The sequence below is a fragment of the Salmo trutta genome, chromosome 17 (genome assembly GCF_901001165.1).
Source record: "Salmo trutta chromosome 17, fSalTru1.1, whole genome shotgun sequence".
NCBI lineage: Eukaryota > Metazoa > Chordata > Actinopteri > Salmoniformes > Salmonidae > Salmo > Salmo trutta.
Window position 1 is genome coordinate 38,343,212 of NC_042973.1, and position 19,133 is coordinate 38,362,344.

A 19,133-nucleotide genomic window follows, 5' to 3' on the forward strand; every position below is an offset into this window, starting at 1 on the left:
GGACACAGACCAGAGCTGGCTTTGCCACCCTGGATCCAGAGGTTCGAGCGCCTTTTTCCTTAGGGGCTTCCGATTCGAGATCGGATCCGGAGGTACCTGAGCCTTGGTCCTCTGTTCTGTCTCCTTCTCCGGTGGCTTCTACCTCGGGTTCAGATCCTCAGAGCTCCCACCCTCATCAGACCGTGAGGCTGCCAAGAGACCCGGCCCATTCATCATCCACAATGGATACTACAGCCGGCTCAGGTCCATCGGGCCCCACCGCCCTTCGGTCCTTGAGGGGTCTTCTAAATCACTCGAGGCGAAAGAACGGCCGGACCTCCTTGGCTGTTTCACCAGCTGTCATCATCGACAGCTCGATGGTGAGAAACATCTTGGTTCCCAGTGCAAAAATCCTGTGCTACCCAGGAGCACGAGTACAGGACATTACAAGGCTGCTTCCGACTGTTCTATGACAGATGCCGGGAGCTGACACTGTCGTAGTCCATGTGGGGTCAAACAATATCAGGAGGGCTAGCTCAGAACTTCAGAAAATGGACTCAAGACCAGTTCAGTTAATCCCTACCATTGTGTCACTGAGTTGTCATAATGCTGCATCAAATGTACATTATCCCAGGGGCGTTGGCAGACACAATGTAAGTAATTTAATTTATGTCCCCCTAACTGCCCTGAATAACTCTGTTGATCCTACAGCTATCGTATGCAGTAATCATGTGCCAATGAACCAGAGTTACACTGTTAGCACTGAGGTGGTGTCCCCTAGTAGGAAGTCCACTGTGTGCAGCTCACCGTGCACGATCAGCTCCAATATAAATAACATGAGCAAGTCTACTTCTGATAACCTTCCCAATAAAGCATTAAAAACAATCAAGTAACCCAGAAAAGTGCTAAAAAATAGCCCATATGTAGCTTAGTAAGAAATAAGGTTAATGAAGTCAACAACTTGCTTGTAACGGATGGCATTCATATTCTGACTCTGATCTCTGAAACTCACTTAGATAATACCTTTGATGATACAGTGGTAGCAATACATGGTTTTAACATCTACCAAAAAGACAGAAATGCCAACAGGGTTGTGATGCAGTCTATATTCAGAACCACATTCCTGTTAAGCTTAGAGAGGATCTCATGTTAAATACTGTTGAAGTAATATGGCTATAGGTTAATCTGCCTCACCTATAGCCCATTCTGGTGGGAAGCTGCTACAGACCACCAAATGCTAACAGTCAGTATCTGGATAATATGTGTGAAATGCTTGATAATGTATGTGATATCAACAGAGAAGTATATTTTCTGGGTGATTTAAATATTGACTGGCTTTCATCAAGCTGCCCACTCAAGAAAAACATTTAAACTGTAACCAGTGCCTGCAACCTGATTCAGGTTGTCAGTCAACCTACCAGGGTAGTTACAAACAACACAGTCTAAATACGTCTTAACTTATTATGGATCCCCATTACCTGCTGCCAAGGCAGCAGCTACTCTTCCTGGGGTCCAGCGAAATTAAGGCAGTTTATTACAATACATTTACAGATTTCACAACACACTGTGTGCCCTCAGGCCCCTACTCCACCACTACCACTTCCAAAATCCATGTGTACCTGTGTGTAATGCATCTGTCTTTGCCTATGTTTGTGTTGCTTCACAGTCCCCCGCTGTTCCATAAGGTGTATTTTATCTGGGTTTGTTAAATACAATTTTACTGCTTCCATCAGTTACCTGATGTGGAATAGAGTTCTCTATGGGGGCGTCTATGAGTTGTCTTTCTGGGCTCAGTTAAACTGTAGTACCGCCAGTGTCCTCTGTATACATGAGATGGCTTGCTTCCCACCTGGAACTGGGGACTTCGGGGGCCGCTGTCCTGGCTGCAAATGCAGGAATGCCCACTTGCAGGATCGCCGCCAATTGCGGGTTGCAATTGCACACTATTGAAATTGTTTGTGACAATTCATAGGAAAATTTCACAAGGAAATCAGTAACAAGTAAGTGAGTGCCATGAATTGACTAATGACGTTAGCTAGATAGTATAACCAACCCCTATACTTTAAACTTTATTTAGCTAATCTAACGTTTGCTAGCTAGCAACTTTTTCAAATTTAGCCGCTGGCTAACGTTTACATGCTAGCTACGTTTTCTTCGCAGTAGTCTCAAATAACTAGCTAACGTTAGCTACCTGTGGTTAACTAGTTAATTAACTTTAGTAGGTTCACTAGTTATCCATTTAACGTAGGTGTTTACAGCAGCTTTGTTGCACATTTTGATCATTTTGAATAGTCAAAAGAACCACCAACTCTCTTGCCAATTCAGGCTAACTAACTTATCTACTGTAACTTAGCTAGCTGTTTACATTTTAGCTTAGTTGGCTAACGTTAGCTAGCTAATGTTCTTGTGACTTGATAAACATAGCTAACGTAACTAGAAGCGGAGTAGTTATCCGATAGTGCATGTAGCAATGTTTGATAAGAACTTTTCTCAGCTTTGCCCAAATCTCCATTTGGGCTAGCGAACCTAAATAGCCTGTTACCAATTGAAATGTCATTTGAACTTGTTTTATTATGCATTTCTTCTGTATAGCTTGCTCATTTATTAGCTACGTCATTAACGTTATTTGTTTTCGCTTCTCTGAAAATTTGTTGTGAAATAATTCTCTTAACATGGGCAGAGAGAAACTCTGTAGATGGGAGGTAGTTCTCTATCATTGATCACTCAGGGTCTTTGTCATATCAGTCTCACTGCAGAGAAAAGACACCCACTGCAAGCTCAAAACATCTTTGCTTCTTGGCAGCGGCGTTATTTCTCAGTAAACGCATCTCATTTTGCATCCATCTGACAACGGGGAGTGTGTGCGCCATCACTCACAGCGGTCCTTGTGTCTCTGCAGCCGTTGCTATGGAGGAGGTGACGCATCTTGTGTCGTCGGGCGACTGTGTTAAGATCTGGGACTCAGCCTCCATGACAGTGTTGGAACAGTTCAACCCGCATAGCGCTACACACCCTGTGGCCCAAGTGTGCTGGAGCAGCAACAGTATCCTTCTTACTAACCCTCTGGGCATGTCCAGGTACCTATGTTATAATGGATTCTGTTTTTATTTTCCCTTTGCTCTAGTCACATTCTAGTTGAACCATAGTGGTGAGCAGCCCCCACACCTTCATGTGAACTATTTATTTTTTAGGTCATTTTTCTCATCCACCCAGTTCTGTTCTGTGACATAAATGACTATATGCAGTCAGTTGCCTTGACTTGATTCCTCAGATCAGTATCTTGTAAGTGCCAGCAGTATAGGAGACAAGCTGGTGGTATCCAGTCTCAAGTCCTCTCCTATCCCAGTGGTGGAGCTTGCAGAGGGGGTGAGTGTATGCGGCATGACAGCCAGGGCCAGTAAATACTCTTTCAGTTCCATTCTAATTCATTACCCTCCCGCATGTTGTCACATTATTATAATATTTTTTTGTCCTCAGAAAAAGCAGACACGTGTGAGTCTGAACTCAACGTCCCAATACCTAGTGAGTGGGGGGCTTGATAACTCTGTTAACATCTGGGACCTGAAGGCCAAGAGGCTTCATCGCACCCTCAAGGTACCCTCAGTCTTACCAGGACCTGTGACCCTACCCATGGGAACTATGTTCTAGTACTTATATTTTGAACACATCTCACCTGAACACCTGGTCCAAGCTTTCGGTGTAGATATTGAGGTATTTTAGAGTTACCTGTATTACTAGCACAGACTCAAGGTGCAATCTACATCCTCACCTGTCCCTCCCCTCTCTCACCAGGACCATAAAGAGGAGGTGACGTGCGTGTCCTTCAACGGCAGTGACAGCTACATCGCCTCGGGCTCCACCAGTGGTGACATCATCCTGCACAGCATCACCACCAACCTGTCCAGTAATGCCTTTGGACATGGCACCAACCATGTGAGTGTTCTGTTGGACCTGACACACTTAACACTGTAACCATGACCCTTTGCTTATACTTAGCCAATTCTATCCCAGTGCCTGTGTGGTAGGGGCTAGGGGTTGTTACTGGTCATCAAATCAATATGAGGCTGAAGGATAGAAGACAATGACAAAATTGGGGACAATTAAGATGCCTCAGGTCTAAAATTACGCTCCTCCCACCTTAGCCCATCCACGACCTGAAGTACTCTGTGGTTAAGCGCTCCCTGCTGGGCAGTGTGTCAGATAGCGGCTCTGTGGTCCTGTGGGACGCCAACACTCAGAAGGAGCTGCACGTGTTTGATGGAGCCCACAAGGCCCCCGCCTCGGGCCTGGCCTTCTCTCCTGCCAACGACCTACTCTTTGTCACCGTGGGCCTGGACAAGAAGATCATCTGCTATGACACCTCCAGCAAGATGTAAGAGCATGGGGTTTAGTATTGACCAAACAAGTTTAGAGATACTGTTTGACTGAGAGAAAGCCTGTTACCTTGGTATTTTTTTACAAGCTTTGTTGTTGCGAATTTTGGGGGGGTCAAAACACGTTCACATTATTTTGTATTTTGTCAATGAAGCTGTCCTTTACTAGTGATTAGTTCTTCAACAGCGCAAAGGGGACTTTAAAACTGGCTCTTGTGCTTTCAAGTACAGTGTTGACGTTTCTTTGTTTCCGCTCCCTCTCTCGCAGTATTCTCCGCAACATGTGTGTGGAGTCCCCGTTGACGGCCATTGACTTCACTCCAGATGGGGCAGGGCTGGTAGTGGGCTCCACCCAGGGCAGACTGTACCTGTACGACCTGCGCAACCTCAGCGCCCCTACTAAGACTGCCACTGCACACAAGACCTCCATCACCAGCCTGCGCTTCCAGAGCTCCCAGAGCAGACACCTTAAGGTAGGCTACACACCACAGTGCACTTTTCAATTATTTCCAGGTTCAAGATTTGAAAAGTTTAAAATAAACAGCAATCTTTACAATCCCTGAATTGGAATTTCCTAAACTGAGTTCAAATTAGATTTTTGTTTGGGACTGCAGCTGTACTGTGACTAAGACACTGGTTTTGAGATTTTGGGATGACATTTGTTTGCGCAAGGGGACACGCCAAGACCATGTGGGTTTTCTTTGGTCTGTTGTGCATGTTGTACGGAACCAAGTCTTTTTAATTCCTTAATTTATGTAAATAGTTTGACACTTATTGTGACACAAATGCTTTTGAATTGAGTGTTCTATTTCACTTGATGGGAAATGCTGTGCCCTTTTGCTTTTACAGAAAGCATTTGCCCAGAGTAATGCACTTTGTCAGTTCAGTATGTATCTCTTGACAGCATGCACTGTAAGCCCTGCATTGTATGGCTATGGGCTCCTGACTAATTAAGGACCAAAATGCTTCTAAAACGTAAATACAGATCTCAACAGAGACAGTATTGTAGCTTGTAGGTATTTAACTGGCATGTGTTACCTGAGATCAATTAAACTTGACCCTTTCAAGCTAACCATGTCCCTTGGTTATTCCCCTGTTAGTCCAGTAAAATAGCGTCCAGCAAGTCTTCCAGCGCCCAGACAAGCAAGAGGATCTCAACCAGGCTGGGTAGTACCTACCTACCAGTAACTACCCCCAGCTCCACCTCCAATCCCCCCTCTAGCCTACATGCACCCCATGCAGTAGAAAGAGGGGATGGACAAGCCCAGGGCACAGGTCAGACTCGCTCTAGTACCTCAAATATACTCCTGGCCAACATCCTGACCTGAAACACCAGCCGATTTCCAATTCATGGTCTAGACCAGTGGTAGTCAAACCTGAGCTTAGAGGTCCAGAGAGCAGATTGTGTGTGTGTGTGTGTGTGTGTGTGTGTGTGTGTGTGTGTGTGTGTAGGCACACACAGAGAGGCAGAGGGCCAGCTGGGTGTTGACTGCCTGCCTAGTCTGGACAAGTTCAGCAGCGTGGGTAGAAACAGCCTAGACATCTTCTCCCCCGTAAGAGACGGTGAGCTCCACACTTGTCTTTGACTCTTCAATTTAGTTGTCAGTCTCTCTCTCTCTCCTCTCTGTTTTCTTTTCAAACTGACAGCTTGTTTTCTTTATCTTTAGATTACAAAGCCCATGGGATGAGTGGTGATGCTCCTGGTGGAACCAAAGGGAATGGTAGGTGTATTTGCCATGTCGTCTTTTACAGTTCAAGTAGTTCTCTCGTTGAATGAATGGTCATGAGGACCCTGCACCGCTAACCATGAGTTGAAGACGTGTGTCTTTTTTCAATTATCCCTCTGTAATAAACCTGATGCAACTAATCAAGGGCTTGGCGAGTAGTTGAATCAGGTGTGTTAGTGCTGGGCTAGAACAAAATGTGCACCATGTGGGGTTCATCCAGGAATGGATTGAGAAACACTGCTATAAACATTCAATAAAGTTCACTGTCCACTGTACATCTCATATATACTGGTGTACATGATTGAGACCACATTTGTGGCTGTTGTTTGTATGTACCATAGCGATCAGTTTGGATATGTTCTCCAGAGAAGGGCAGCAAAGCATGGAGAAGTTCAGCAAAGTGGGACGCAACAGTCTGGACATTTTCTTTCCTGTTCGAGAGGGTGAGATTCCATTTGTGTTTCTCTTGACATTCAAAGTTCACATTGTTCTGCACAGCTTCACAAACCTGCAAATGTTTCCAAACCCTTTCCACTTTAATAGAGGGATACTGAGAGATTATTGCGTTTACCTTGTTCTATTTACCCAGAGTCAGATGAACTTGAGGATACAATTTTTATGTCTCTGCCTGCAGTATGGAGGAAGTTATCGGTAGTTTCGTGAGCCAACACTTAACTAGCATTAGCGTAATGACTGGAAGTCTGTAGGTACGGTAACGCCATTGATTCACTTTATCTTTGCAGATTACAAAACCCATGGAATGACTGCAGATGCATCAAATGGGAAGAAAGGAAACAATCTGGACTTCCTCCCTACCTACTCTGGTGGGCCCCCACACCACAAGAATCCCCTGGGCACCCTTGGAGGAGGGCGCTGTTACAGCCCCCTGCCTGTCTTCCGGACCCCTTCACCAATCAAAGAGGAGCTAGCCATGCCTCCTGCTCCAGCGCAGACAGACACACAGGACTCAAAAAGGGTCAGTCTACCTTATTCAATCAGCTGTTGTACCTTGACCAACTTGGAATGCTGACACGGACCATTTGAACCAGGAGTATTCAATTCTTGTCCTGGGGTCTTCCCAGCCCAACACTATCAGACCTGATACAAATACTTAAGGACGTTCATTACTTGAATCAAATGTGATTGTGTTGGGCTGGAACAAAAATGTGTTGATCAGGAAGGCCCCAGAACCAGAAATGAAACCTCTGATTTAGTCTCTGTTTTTCCTGTCAAAATGTGCAGTGCCTTCAGAAAGTATTCATACCCCTTGACTTATTCCACATTTTGGTGTTATAGCCTCAATTCAAAATGGATTAAGGTTATATTTTATACACACAACACTCAATAATGACAGTGAAAACAACATGTTTGTAGAAATGTTTGTACATTTATTGGAAATCAATACAGAAATACAGAAATATCTAATTTACCTAAGTATTCACATCCGAGTCAATACATTGTAGAAACAGCTGTAATCAATGCCAATGGTGCAAGTCTCTAAGAGCTTTCCACACCTGGATTGTGCAACATTTGCCCATTTTATTATTTTGAGAAATCTTCAAGCTCTGTCATTTGCTGTTGATCATTGCTAGACAACCATTTTCAGGTCTTGCCGTAGATTTAAGTCAACTGTTACTCGGCCACTCAGGAACATTCTGTCATGGTAAGCAACTCCAGTGTAGATTTGGCCTTGTGTTTTAGGTTATTGTCCGGCTGAAAGGTGAATTCATCTCCCTGTGTCTGGTGGAAAGCTGACTGAACCAGGTTTTCTTCTAGGATTTTACCTGTACTTAGCTCTATTCCGTATCTTTTTTTGTCCTGGAAAAACTCCCCAGTCCTTAATGATTACAAGTTAACCCATAACATGATGCAGCCACCACTGTGCTTGCAAATACAGAGAGTGGTACTGAGTAATGTATTGGATTTGCCCCAACCATAACATTTTGTTTTCAGAACAAAAAGTGAATTGCTGTGCCATTTCTTTTTCTTTTTTTTTTTTTTGCAGTGTTAGATGACGCCGGCAGACGTTTTACGTTCCCCCAGCCGATTGTGTTTATTTGCATTGTTTGTTACTTATTTTGTACATAATGTTGCTACTTCTGTCTCTTATGACCTAAAATAACTTCTAGACATCAGGACTGAGATTACTCAACACGGACTGGCAGAATCCTTTTTTTCCTTTCACGACTTTGACGAGCCCGACGCAAAGCATATACTGCTTCCTCGGGAACAGGCCCCAATCCACGTGACCTGCGTGAAGAGGAGGCGGAGAAAGAGGGGCCGAAGGGCGGCTGCCTTCTGAGAATTCGTAGGTGATCGAATAAACCCCCACTTCCCTCCATTCTGCAAGCAACGTGCAATCCTTGGAGAATAAAATCGATGAGTTATGCGGAAGATTAAACTACCAACGGACATTAAAAACTGTAACATCTTATGCTTCACGGAGTCGTGGCTGAATGACTACAATATCAACATATAGCTGGCTGGTTATACGATGTACCTGCAGGATAGAACAGCAGCGTCTGGTAAGACAAGGGGCAGCGGACTATGTATTTTTGTAAATAACAGCTGGTGCACGATATCTAAGGAAGTCTCGAGCTATTACTCGCCTGAGGTAGAGTATCTCAGGATAAGCTGTTGACCACACTACCTACCGAGAGAGTTTTCATCTGTATTCTTCGTAGCTGTTAGATAGCATTGAATGAGCTGTATTCCGCCATAAGCAAACAAGAAAACGCTCACCCAGAGGCGGCGCTCCTAGGGGCCGGGGACTTTAATGCAGGGAAACTTAAATCCGTTTGACCTAATTTCTACCAGCATGTCACGTGCAACCAGAGGGAAAAGAACTCTGGGCCACCTTTACTCCACACACAGAGACGCGTACAAAGCTCGCCCTCCATTTGGCAAATCTGACCATAATTCTATCCTCCTGATTTCTGCGTACAAGCAAAAGTTAAAGCAGGAACCAACAGTGACTAGAGCGATTTAAAAAAGTGGTCAGATGAAGCAGCTGCTAAGCTACAGGACTGTTTTGTTAGCACAGACTGAAATATGTTCTGGGATTCCTCCGATGGCATTGGGGAGTACACCGCATCAGTTACTGGCTTCATCAATAAGTGCATTGATAACGTCGTCCCCACAGTGACCCCAACTAGAAGCCATGGATTACAGGCTAGAGCTGCCGCTTTCAAGGAGCGGGACTCTAACCCGGAAGCTTCTAAGAAATCCCGCTATGCCCTCCGACGAACCATCAAACAGGCAAAGCATCAATATAGGACTAAGATCGAATCGTCCTACACCGGATCCGATGCTCGTCAGATGTGGCAGGGCTTGCAAACCATTAGACTACAAAGGGAAGCACAGCCGAGAGCTTTTTAGCTCATCTACCAGACGAACTAAACTACTTCTATGCTCACTTCGAGGCAAATAACACTGAAACATGAATGACACCACCAGCTGTTCCGTTAAGACTGTGATCACACTCTCCGCAGCCGATGTGAGTAAGACCTTTAAACAGGTCAACATTCACAAGGCCACATGACCAGACAGATTACCAGGATGTGTACTGCGAGCATGCGCTGACCAACTGGCAAGTGTCTTCACTGACATTTTCAACCTCTCCTTGTCCGTAATACCAACATGTTTTAAGCAGACCACCGTAGTGCCTGTGCCCAAGAACACTAAAGTAACCTGACTAAATGACTATTGACCCGTAGCACTCACATCTGTAGCCATGAAGTGCTTTGAAAGGCGAGTCATGGCTCACATCAACACCATCATCCCAGAAACCCTAGACCCACTCAAATTTGCATACCGCCCCAACAGATCTACAGATGATGCAATCTCTATTGCACTCCACACTACCCTTTCCCACCTGTAAAAAAGGAACACCTATGTGAGAATGCTTTTCATTGATTACAGCTCAGCGTTCAACACCATAGTGCCCTCAAAGCTCATCAATAAGCTAAGGACCCTGGGACTAAACACCTCCCTCTGCAACTGGATCCTGGACTTCCTGACGGCCGCCCCCAGGTGTTGAGGATAGGTAACAACACATCCGCCACGCTGATCCTCAACACAGGGGCCCCTCAGGGGTGTCTGCTCAGTCCCCTCCTGTACTCCTGGTTCACTCATGACTGCACAGCCAGGCACGACTCCAACACCATCATTACATTTTCCGATGACACAACAGTGGTAGGCCTGATCACCGACAACAACGAGACAGCCTATAAGGAGGCTGTGTGGTGCCAGGACAACAACCTCTCTCTCAACGTGACCTAGACAAAGGAGAGTATTATGGACTACAGGAAAAAGAGGACCGAGCACGCCCCCATTCTCAGTGGAGTGGAGCAGGTTGAGAGCTTCAAGTTTCTTGGTGTCCACATCACCAACAAACTAACATGGTCCAAGCACACCAAGACAGTTGTCAAGAGGGCACAACAAAACCTATTCCCCCTCAGGAGATTAAAAAGATTTGGCATGGGTCCTCAGATCCTCAACAGGTTCTACAGCTGCACCATCGAGAGCATCCTGACTGGTTGCATCACTGCCTGGTATGGCAACTGCTAGGCCTCCGACCACAAGGCACTAAGGAGGGTAGTGCGACCAGCCCAGTACATCACTGGGGCCAAGCTTCCATCCAGGACCTCTATACCAGTCGGTGTCAAAGGAATGCCCTAAAAATTGTTAGACTCCAGCCACCCTAGTCATAGACTGTTCTCTCTGCAAGCGGTACCGGAGCGCCAAGTCTAGGTCCAAGAGGCTTCTAAACAGCTTTTACCCCCCAAGCCATAAGACTCCTGAACATCTAGTCAAATGGCTACCCAGACTATTTGCATTGCCCCCCCCCTCCTTTACACCACTGCTACTCTCTGTTGTCATCTATGCATAGTCACTTTAATAACTTTGCCTACATGTACATACTACCTCTATCGGTACCCCCCTGTATATGGTCTCGCTGTTATTTTAGATTTAGTGCCTTTTAGTGCCTAAAATTAGATTTAGTGCCTTGTTGCAAACATGATGCATGTTTTGGAATCTTTTTTATTCTGTACAGGCTTCATTTTCACTCTGTTAATTAGCTTAGTATTGTGGAGTAATTACAATGTTGATCCATCCTCAGTTTTCTCCTATCACAGGCTTTAAACTCTGTAACCGGTTTAAAGTCACTGTTGGCCTCATGGTGAAATCCCTGAGAGGTTTCCCTCCTCTCTGGCAACTGAGTTAGGAAGAACACCTGTATCTTTGTATTGACTGGATGTATCCAAAGTGTAATTAATAACTTCACTATGCTCAAAGGGATATTCAATGTCTGCAAATGTTTACTCCTGAAATGATTTAGTCTTGCCATAACAAAGGGGTTGAATACTTATTGATTGAAGACATTTCAGCTTTTCATTTTGAATTAATTTGTTTAAAATAATCTAAGAACATAATTCCACTTTGCCATTATGGGGTATTGTGTGTAGGCCAGTGTCACAAAATCTCTTTTTAAATTCAGGCTGTAGCACAACAAAATGTGGAAAAAGTCCAGGGGTGTGAATACTTTCTGAAGGCACTGTACACAATAGTCAACCTCTTATACAGATGAAAGTTGTTTCCCACCCATAAGCAAACCCCCTCTGAAATAGGCATTATTTTATGCCTGGCTTCTACTGTAAGGCTTCTCAAAATAGGACTATGGATGCAGGATTTAATGGCTTCTAAGCAAGTTGTAGTCTAGGCAGTACTGAAACTGGAGACAATGTTCAAGCTGCTCTTCACCTGTTGTCTGTTCGACTGACAGTATGAGAAGGGCAGTGGTTCCAGTCTGGAGGGTGAAGCCCCAACCACGTCATCAGCCCAGACCTCACACAGCCAACCAGCACCGCCGTTCTTCACCCCTGAACCCGGCCTGAGGACCAATGATGTGCAGGCCCAGCTGAGCTACAACACGCCCCTAAATGGTACGCTGCCCATTATTGTACCAGGTGAGTTTGTGTTGTTATTTGTCTGTGTGGGTGAGAGCTGTAGATAATATGCTATATCAATGAATTTAGCAGAACATGTATTATAGCATACATAACTACACCGAACAAAAATATAAATGTAACATGTTAAGTGTTGGTCCCATGTTTTATGAGATAAAAAAAAACATTATTTTTCCATATGTACAAAAATGTTTTTATATCCCTGTTAGTGAGCATTTCTCCTTTGCCAAGGTATGCCACACCTGTCAGGTGGATGGATTATCAAGAAGCTGATTAAACAGCATGATCATTACACAGGTGCATCTTGTGCTGAGGAAAATAAAAGACCACTCTAAAAAAAGTGCAGTTTTGTCACACAACACTATGCCACCGATGTCTCCTTTTTGAGGGGGTGTGCAATTGGCATGCTGACTGCAGTAATGTCCACCAGGCCTCCCGAGTGGCACAGTGGTCTAAGGCACTACATCGCAGTGCAAGCTGTGCCACTAGAGTTCCTTGTTCGAGTCCAGGCTCTGTCGCAGCCGGCCGCGACCGGGAGACCCATGGGGCGGCGCATAATTGGCCCTGCGCTGTCCGGCTTAGGGGAGGGTTTGGCCGGCAGGGATGTCTTTGTCCCATCGCGCTCTAGTGACTCCTGTGGCGGGCCTGGGTGCATGCACGCTGACACTGTCACCAGGTGTACGGTGTTTCCTACGACACATTGGTGCGGCTGGCTTCTGGGTTAAGTGGGCATTGTGTCAAGAAGCAGTGCGGCTTGGTTGGGTCGTGTTTCGGGGGACGCATGGCTCTCGACCTTCGCCTCTCCCGAGTCCGTACAGGAGTTGCAGCGATGAGACAAGACTGTAACTACCAATTGGATACCACGAAGAGAAAAAAAGAGCAATTCAGGAATATCCACCAGAGCTGTTTCCAGATAATTAATTGTTAATTTCTCTACCATAAGCTGCTTCTGTCATTTTTCAGAATTTGGCAGTATGTCCAACCGGCCTCACAACTGCAGTCCACGTGTATAATGTTGTGTGGGCGAGCGGTTTGCTGATGTCACCATTGTGAACAGAGTGCCCCATGGTGACGGTGGGGTTATATGATATGGGCAGGCATAGACTACGGATAACGAACACAATTGCATTTTACTGATGGCAATTTTAATGCACAGAGATAATGGTGAGGTCCTGAGGTCCATTGTCGTGCCATTCATCTGCTGCCATCACCTCATGTTTCAGCATGATAATGCACGGCCCTATGTCGCAAGGATCTATACAAAATAACTGGAATCTGAAAATGTTCCTGCATACTCACCAGACATGTTACCCATTGAGCATGTTTAGGATGCTCTGTATTGATATGTACTGCAATGTGTTCCAGTGCTTGCCAATTTTAGCAACTTCGCACAGCCATTGAAGCGGAGTGGGACATCAAATCGAAGTTTATTTGTCACATGCACTGAATACAACAGGTGGAGACCTTACAGTGAAATGCTTACTTACAGGTCCTAACCAACAGTACAATTTTTTACAAAAAAACAGGTATTAGGGGAACAATAGATACGTAAAGAAATAAAAAAACAACAGTAAAATAACAGTAGCGAGGCTATATACTGTATTCCACAGACCACAATCAACAGCCTGATCAACTCTATCCGACGCAAATGGTGGTCACACCAGATACTGACTGGTTTTCTGATCCACACCTCTACCTTTTTTTAAAAGGTTTCTGTGACCAACAGATGCATATCTGTATTCCCAGTCATGTAAAATCCATAGATTAAGGCTTAATTAATTAATTTCAATTGACGAATTTACTTATGAACTATAACTCAGTAAATATTTGAAATTGGTGTATGTTGCGTTCATATTTTTGTTCAGTATTGTAAAATATGAAATTATGTATGCACAACATTACAATTACAGTGTGTGGTAGGTAGTGAGTTGACAAAACTAATGGAAAATACCCTGTCAGTGTCTTTGGCAGTGGCATCCTCGCTATCAGAGAGAATAGTGGAGGCTGTTGGAGCAGAGGGTGGAGGCGCTCCCCTCACATCTCTGCAGATCCAGTTCATCCGCAACATGATCCATGAGACCTTGGAAGACTTCAGGTGGGTGCACCTTCTCACAGCATATCACTTACAGTTGCCGAACCGTCTTGTGCACTGTTTTTCTGTTCAATAGTTTTGTTGATTTTTGGCTAACCCCATTTCCTCCACAGGGACACCTGCCACCGAGACATAGTGAACCTCCAGGTGGAGATGGTCAAACAGTTCTACATTCAGCTGGTATGTGATATGTCCCTCTGGTCTAACTCCACACTTGTCCACTGTGACACATTGGCCACTACACACCACACTTGAGTCCCTGACAAAGCACACGCTAAACCAGACTGCATTGTGGTTCCATTTCCCTAACCGACCTCTTGCAGGGTTCGTACTGTGATGAAAATCCTGGAAAAGTTAATGGGGTTTTCCAGGCCTGGAAAAGTCATAGAGAATAATTGCATAATTTCTGTTAATGTAATTTTTAAGTTTATCAATCAAATAAAAATCAACATATCAACCAGGATCCAAATGACACTTTAGGGCATCTGTGTTTGCGTGAATCACCTGCATATGTGCGAGGCAGCCAATTCAAAACATACAGTTGAAGTCGGAAGTTTACATACACTTGAATGGAGCTCACCCACTCTGTAAATGTTAATATTATCCATAAAAGTATCCCTTACAATTATACACATCAGTTATGTAAGCTAACAACCAGCATTCAGTTGAAGTTGGAAGTTTACATACACTTAGGTTGGAGTCATTAAAACTAGTTTTTCAACAACTCCACAAATTTCTTGTTAACAAACTATAGTTTTGGCAAGTCGGTTAGGACATCTAGTTTGTGCATGACACAAGTCATTTTTCCAACAATTGTTTAGAGACAGATTATTTCACTGATAATTCACTGTATCACAATTCCAGTGGGTCAGAAGTTTACATACACTAAGTTGACTGTGCTTTTAAACAGCTTTGAAAATTCCAGAAAATGATGTCATGGCTTTAGAAGCTTCCAAATGGACAATGACCCCAAGCATACTTCCAAAGTTGTGGCAAAATGGCTTAAGGACAACCAAGTCAAGGTATTGGAGTGGCCATCACAAAGTCCTGACCTCAATCCTATAGAAAATGTGTGGGCAGAACTGAAAAAGTGTGTGTGAGCAAGGAGGCCTACAAACCTGACTCAGTTACACCAGCTCTGTCAGGAGGAATGGGCCGAAATTCACCCAACTTATTGTGGTAAGCTTGTGGAAGGCTACCTGAAAAGTTTGACCCAAGTTAAACAATTTAAAGGAAATGCTACCAAATACTAATTGAGTGTATGTAAACTTCTGACCCACTGGGAATGTGATGAAAGAAATAAAAACTGAAATAAATCATTCTCTCTACTATTATTCTGAAATTTCACATTCTTAAAATAAAGTGGTGATCCTAACTGATCTAAGACAGGGAGTTTTTATAGGATTAAATGTCAGGAATTGTGAAACTGAGTTTAAATGTATTTGGCTAAGGTGTATGTAAACCTCTGACTTCAACTGTATATTGTACCCTATAGTTACCTGTTTAGCTATTATTAGCATGTATTAATGTTTTCGTCATGTCCCCAAAAGAATGATCATGACACTCGTGAATAAGGCCATACAAAGTTAATTAAATTTTAACAAATCATCATTTAAACGATATTTAGTTTTATTCCTTCTGTCAAAATGTGTATAAACCCTGCTCTTGGTTCCTTACTGCCTTTCAGAACGAGATCCATGGTCTGATCGAGAAGTACTCTGTCAACGACTCGCTGGTGGAAGAGATCGAGAAGCTGAGGGAGGAGAACAAGCGACTCCGAGACAATTACTGAGAGGTTGACTTGATGGAGTTAATCACCCCTGGATACAGTTGTTGTCCCTTCTCAACTCGGACAGAAAGTCTTCCGCAGAGCATAAGGTCTATGTGGAATAATCGTGCCAGAGACAGAACTCTGAAGGCCAAAGGTGCCTTTTTTTGTATCCTGGTTTAATGCCCTCCATCTCTTTCCATGCAGGGACCCTTTTGTATTCTCATCTGTTTATTTTGTACATGTCAAACTTGCCAAGGGCCTTGGAATTAATTAATTAAGAAGTGCCTTACTAGTTGTAACCCAAGGGCTGACCAGTATGTCATCAGTCACAAGGTATGTCACAGTGGTTATCATGCTGGACTGGCCCGTGATGGCATGGCACTATTTTGCCCCAATTCAAAACCGGTCTACTCTCGCAGGTCCTTGTTGACTCCACCAGTGGATCTAATATAATGGACAAGTGTAAGTAATGATGCAAACACCGTTACAATATTGTTGATACCTATTCATTCCTTTTAGTTCTGTGAAGGAGAGATCAACAAGGACCCAGGGATTGGAAGATGCATTAGCTTGGGATTGCGCTTAAATACTTATCTTCAGTATGGTTGAAGTTGATAGTATCTTTTGGCTTTTACTGGAACACCAAAGATAAATTAGGGCATGCCTTTGTTGGAAGACACAATCATGATAGTGTTTGTTGTGGACTAAATAAGAAAAGGCCATATCGGTCATCAATTTCTCTTATTGTAAGCAAAGTGGTGCCAAGCTTCCCTCCATGAAGGGTGCTTGCATCGCCAAGTTTCTGTTCCTCATAGTTGAGTTTCTTTTGTTATGTTTTTTTCTAAGAGGAAAATAAATACTCAATATGCATACAATCTCTTAACGTAATTCATTCTGGTTTCAGAGTGACGCAGGACACCGTTGAAAGTTTTCAGTTACAATGCACCATGAATGGTTCCATAAAGAGACAGCATGTTAATTCTTTAATTTAACAATGAAATACAGGTGCAACACTTACAAAATAATACTTAAACATCTGTAGTAGTATTGATAAAAACAAATCTGATGCTTAGAGCCCAAATACTTCCTAATGGAGGAAATGAGAAACTAGATCAGACTGCATGGCCACATCATCAAAATGGAGTAAAAGCAACCATAGGATCAGTGCTATCTGGGGTCCTTGGGACGTCCCTAACCTTAACCATTACCCATTTAAAATGTAAACTTCCATAGGGTAGGGACGTCCCAAAGATCTAGTACAGACCATAGGATGAACACTCATAGAAGAGCTCTATGCCAGCAGCTCAGAGGAAGGAACACTCCGCCTGTGGCAGACAGCAGTGTGTAAAACATACGGCCTGTGGAAGGGCATGCTGCCAGGTGAGGACTGGCAGACAACTAATACCTGTCCCTGTGGTCCATTTCAAATGGATGTTATTCTAGAAATTTGAAGTAGCTAAGTTGAGACTCGTTTTTTTTTCTCTAATAAAAACGAACAGTTCAAAAATACTGATTTGAACGATGGACCGGCCCAAAGTGGCACTTGTATGACTCTACAAAAAAGAAAGATGGAAGATTCCATTGAGGTTTTTACACATCATTGGTTAATATGATCATTTCAGCTAGACACCAATATGGGGATATATATAAATATGTACACACTAAAGAACATGGGAAAATACAATGAAGCAATCTTAGGAAACCTTGTAGGTCTTTGGGGTTGGTTTTACAGAGTTCCTCAGTGCTGTAGTCATATTTGTAGATCTTATAATCATCTCCACCTGCAACAAAGTCCTTGTCAAATCAAAGTGTATTTGTCACGTGTGCCGAATACAACGGGTGTAGACCTTAGTGAAATGCTTAGTTACAGGCTCTAACCAATAGTGCAAGAAAGGTATTTGGTGAACAATAGGTAAGTAAAGAAATAAAAACAACAGTAAAAAGACAGTGAAAGATAACAGTAGCGTACAGACACCGGTTAGTCGGGCTGATTGAGGTAGTATGTAGATATGGTTAAAGTGACTGCATATCTGATGAACAAAGAGTAGCAATAGCGTAAAGAGGGGTTGGTGGGTGGGACACAATGCAGATAGCCCGGTTAGCCAATGTGCGGGAACACTGGTTGGTCGGGCCAATTGAGGTAGTATGTACAAGAATGTATAGTTAAAGTGACTATGCATATATGATAAACAGTAGCAGCAGCGTAAAAGAGGGGTTGGGGGGCACACAGTGCAAATAGTCCGGGTAGCCATTTGATTACCTGTTCAGGAGTCTTATGGCTTGGGGGAAAAACTGTTGAGAAGCCTTTTTGTCCTAGACTTGGCACTCTGGTACCGCTTGCCATGCGGTAGTAGAGAGAACAGTCTATGACTGGGGTGGTTGGGGTCTTTGACCATGTTTAGGGCCTTCCTCTGACACCGCCTGGTGTAGAGGTCTTGGATGGCAGGCAGCTTAGCCCCAGTGATGTACTGGGCCGTATGCACTACCCTCTGTAGTGCCTTGCGGTCGGAGGCCGAGCAATTGCCGTACCAGGCAGTGATGCAACCTGTCAGGATGCTCTCGATGTTGCAGCTGTAGAACCTTTTGAGGATCTCAGGACCCATGCCAAATCTTTTAGGTTTCCTGAGGGGGAATAGGCTTTGTCGTGCCCTCTTCACGACTGTCTTGGTGTGTTTGGACCATTCTAGTTTGTTGGTGATGTGGACACCAAGGAACTTGAAGCTCTCAACCTGCTCCACTACAGCCCCGTCGATGAGAATGGGGGCGTGCTCGGTTCTCCTTTTCCTGTAGTCCACAATCATCTCCTTAGTCTTGGTTACGTTGAGGGATAGGTTGTTATTCTGGCACCACCCGGCCAGGTCTCTGACCTCCCTATAGGCTGTCTCGTTGTTGTCGGTGATCAGGCCTACCACTGTTGTGTCGTCTGAAAACTTAATGATGGTGTTGGAGTTGTGCCTGGCCATGAAGTCGTGGGTGAACAGGGAGCACGCATGCCTGGTGGGCTCCAGTGTTGAGGATCAGCGTGGCAGATGTGTTGCTACCTACCCTCAACACCTGGGGACAGCCCATCAGGAAGTCCAGGATCCAATTTCAGAGGGAGGTGTTTAGTCCTAGGATCCTTAGCTTAGGGATTAGCTTTGAGGGTACTATGGTGTTGAACGCTAAGCTGTAGTCAATGAATAGCATTCTCACATAGGTGTTCTTTTTGTCCAGGTGGGAAAG

General features: G+C 44.2%; 1 protein-coding gene across 3 annotated transcripts; it reads left to right on the forward strand.

The window, feature by feature from the left end:
* Nucleotides 1-1,813: 1,813 nt before the first annotated feature.
* On the forward strand, nt 1,814-16,786 carry LOC115152148 (protein NEDD1). 3 transcript variants are annotated; one of them, XM_029696704.1, is made up of 16 exons: nt 1,814-1,979; nt 2,879-3,022; nt 3,251-3,345; nt 3,457-3,573; nt 3,772-3,912; nt 4,122-4,351; nt 4,621-4,825; nt 5,453-5,627; nt 5,805-5,915; nt 6,020-6,073; nt 6,421-6,522; nt 6,823-7,055; nt 11,865-12,048; nt 14,008-14,143; nt 14,254-14,320; nt 15,828-16,786. In XM_029696704.1, the coding sequence occupies exons 2-16, from the start codon at nt 2,887-2,889 to the stop codon at nt 15,930-15,932; spliced, it is 2,091 nt and encodes a 696-aa protein (XP_029552564.1). In that variant the 5' UTR covers nt 1,814-1,979; nt 2,879-2,886; the 3' UTR covers nt 15,933-16,786. The 3 variants fall into 3 exon arrangements, with proteins under 3 accessions (XP_029552564.1, XP_029552566.1, XP_029552567.1); XM_029696706.1 differs by having other exon boundaries at nt 11,865-12,024; XM_029696707.1 differs by lacking the exon at nt 5,805-5,915.
* The last annotated feature ends 2,347 nt before the right edge of the window (nt 16,787-19,133 follow it).

What these genes read in the sequence shown, in the direction of transcription:
- LOC115152148 (XM_029696704.1), top strand. Translation starts at nt 2,887, where the DNA reads ATGGAGGAGGTGACGCATCTTGTGTCGTCGGGCGACTGTGTTAAGATC. An exon ending in GGCTTCATCGCACCCTCAAG is followed by an intron (nt 3,574 to 3,771) that starts GTACCCTCAGTC and finishes CTCTCTCACCAG; the next exon opens with GACCATAAAGAGGAGGTGAC. An exon ending in GCTGCCCATTATTGTACCAG is followed by an intron (nt 12,049 to 14,007) that starts GTGAGTTTGTGT and finishes ATACCCTGTCAG; the next exon opens with TGTCTTTGGCAGTGGCATCC.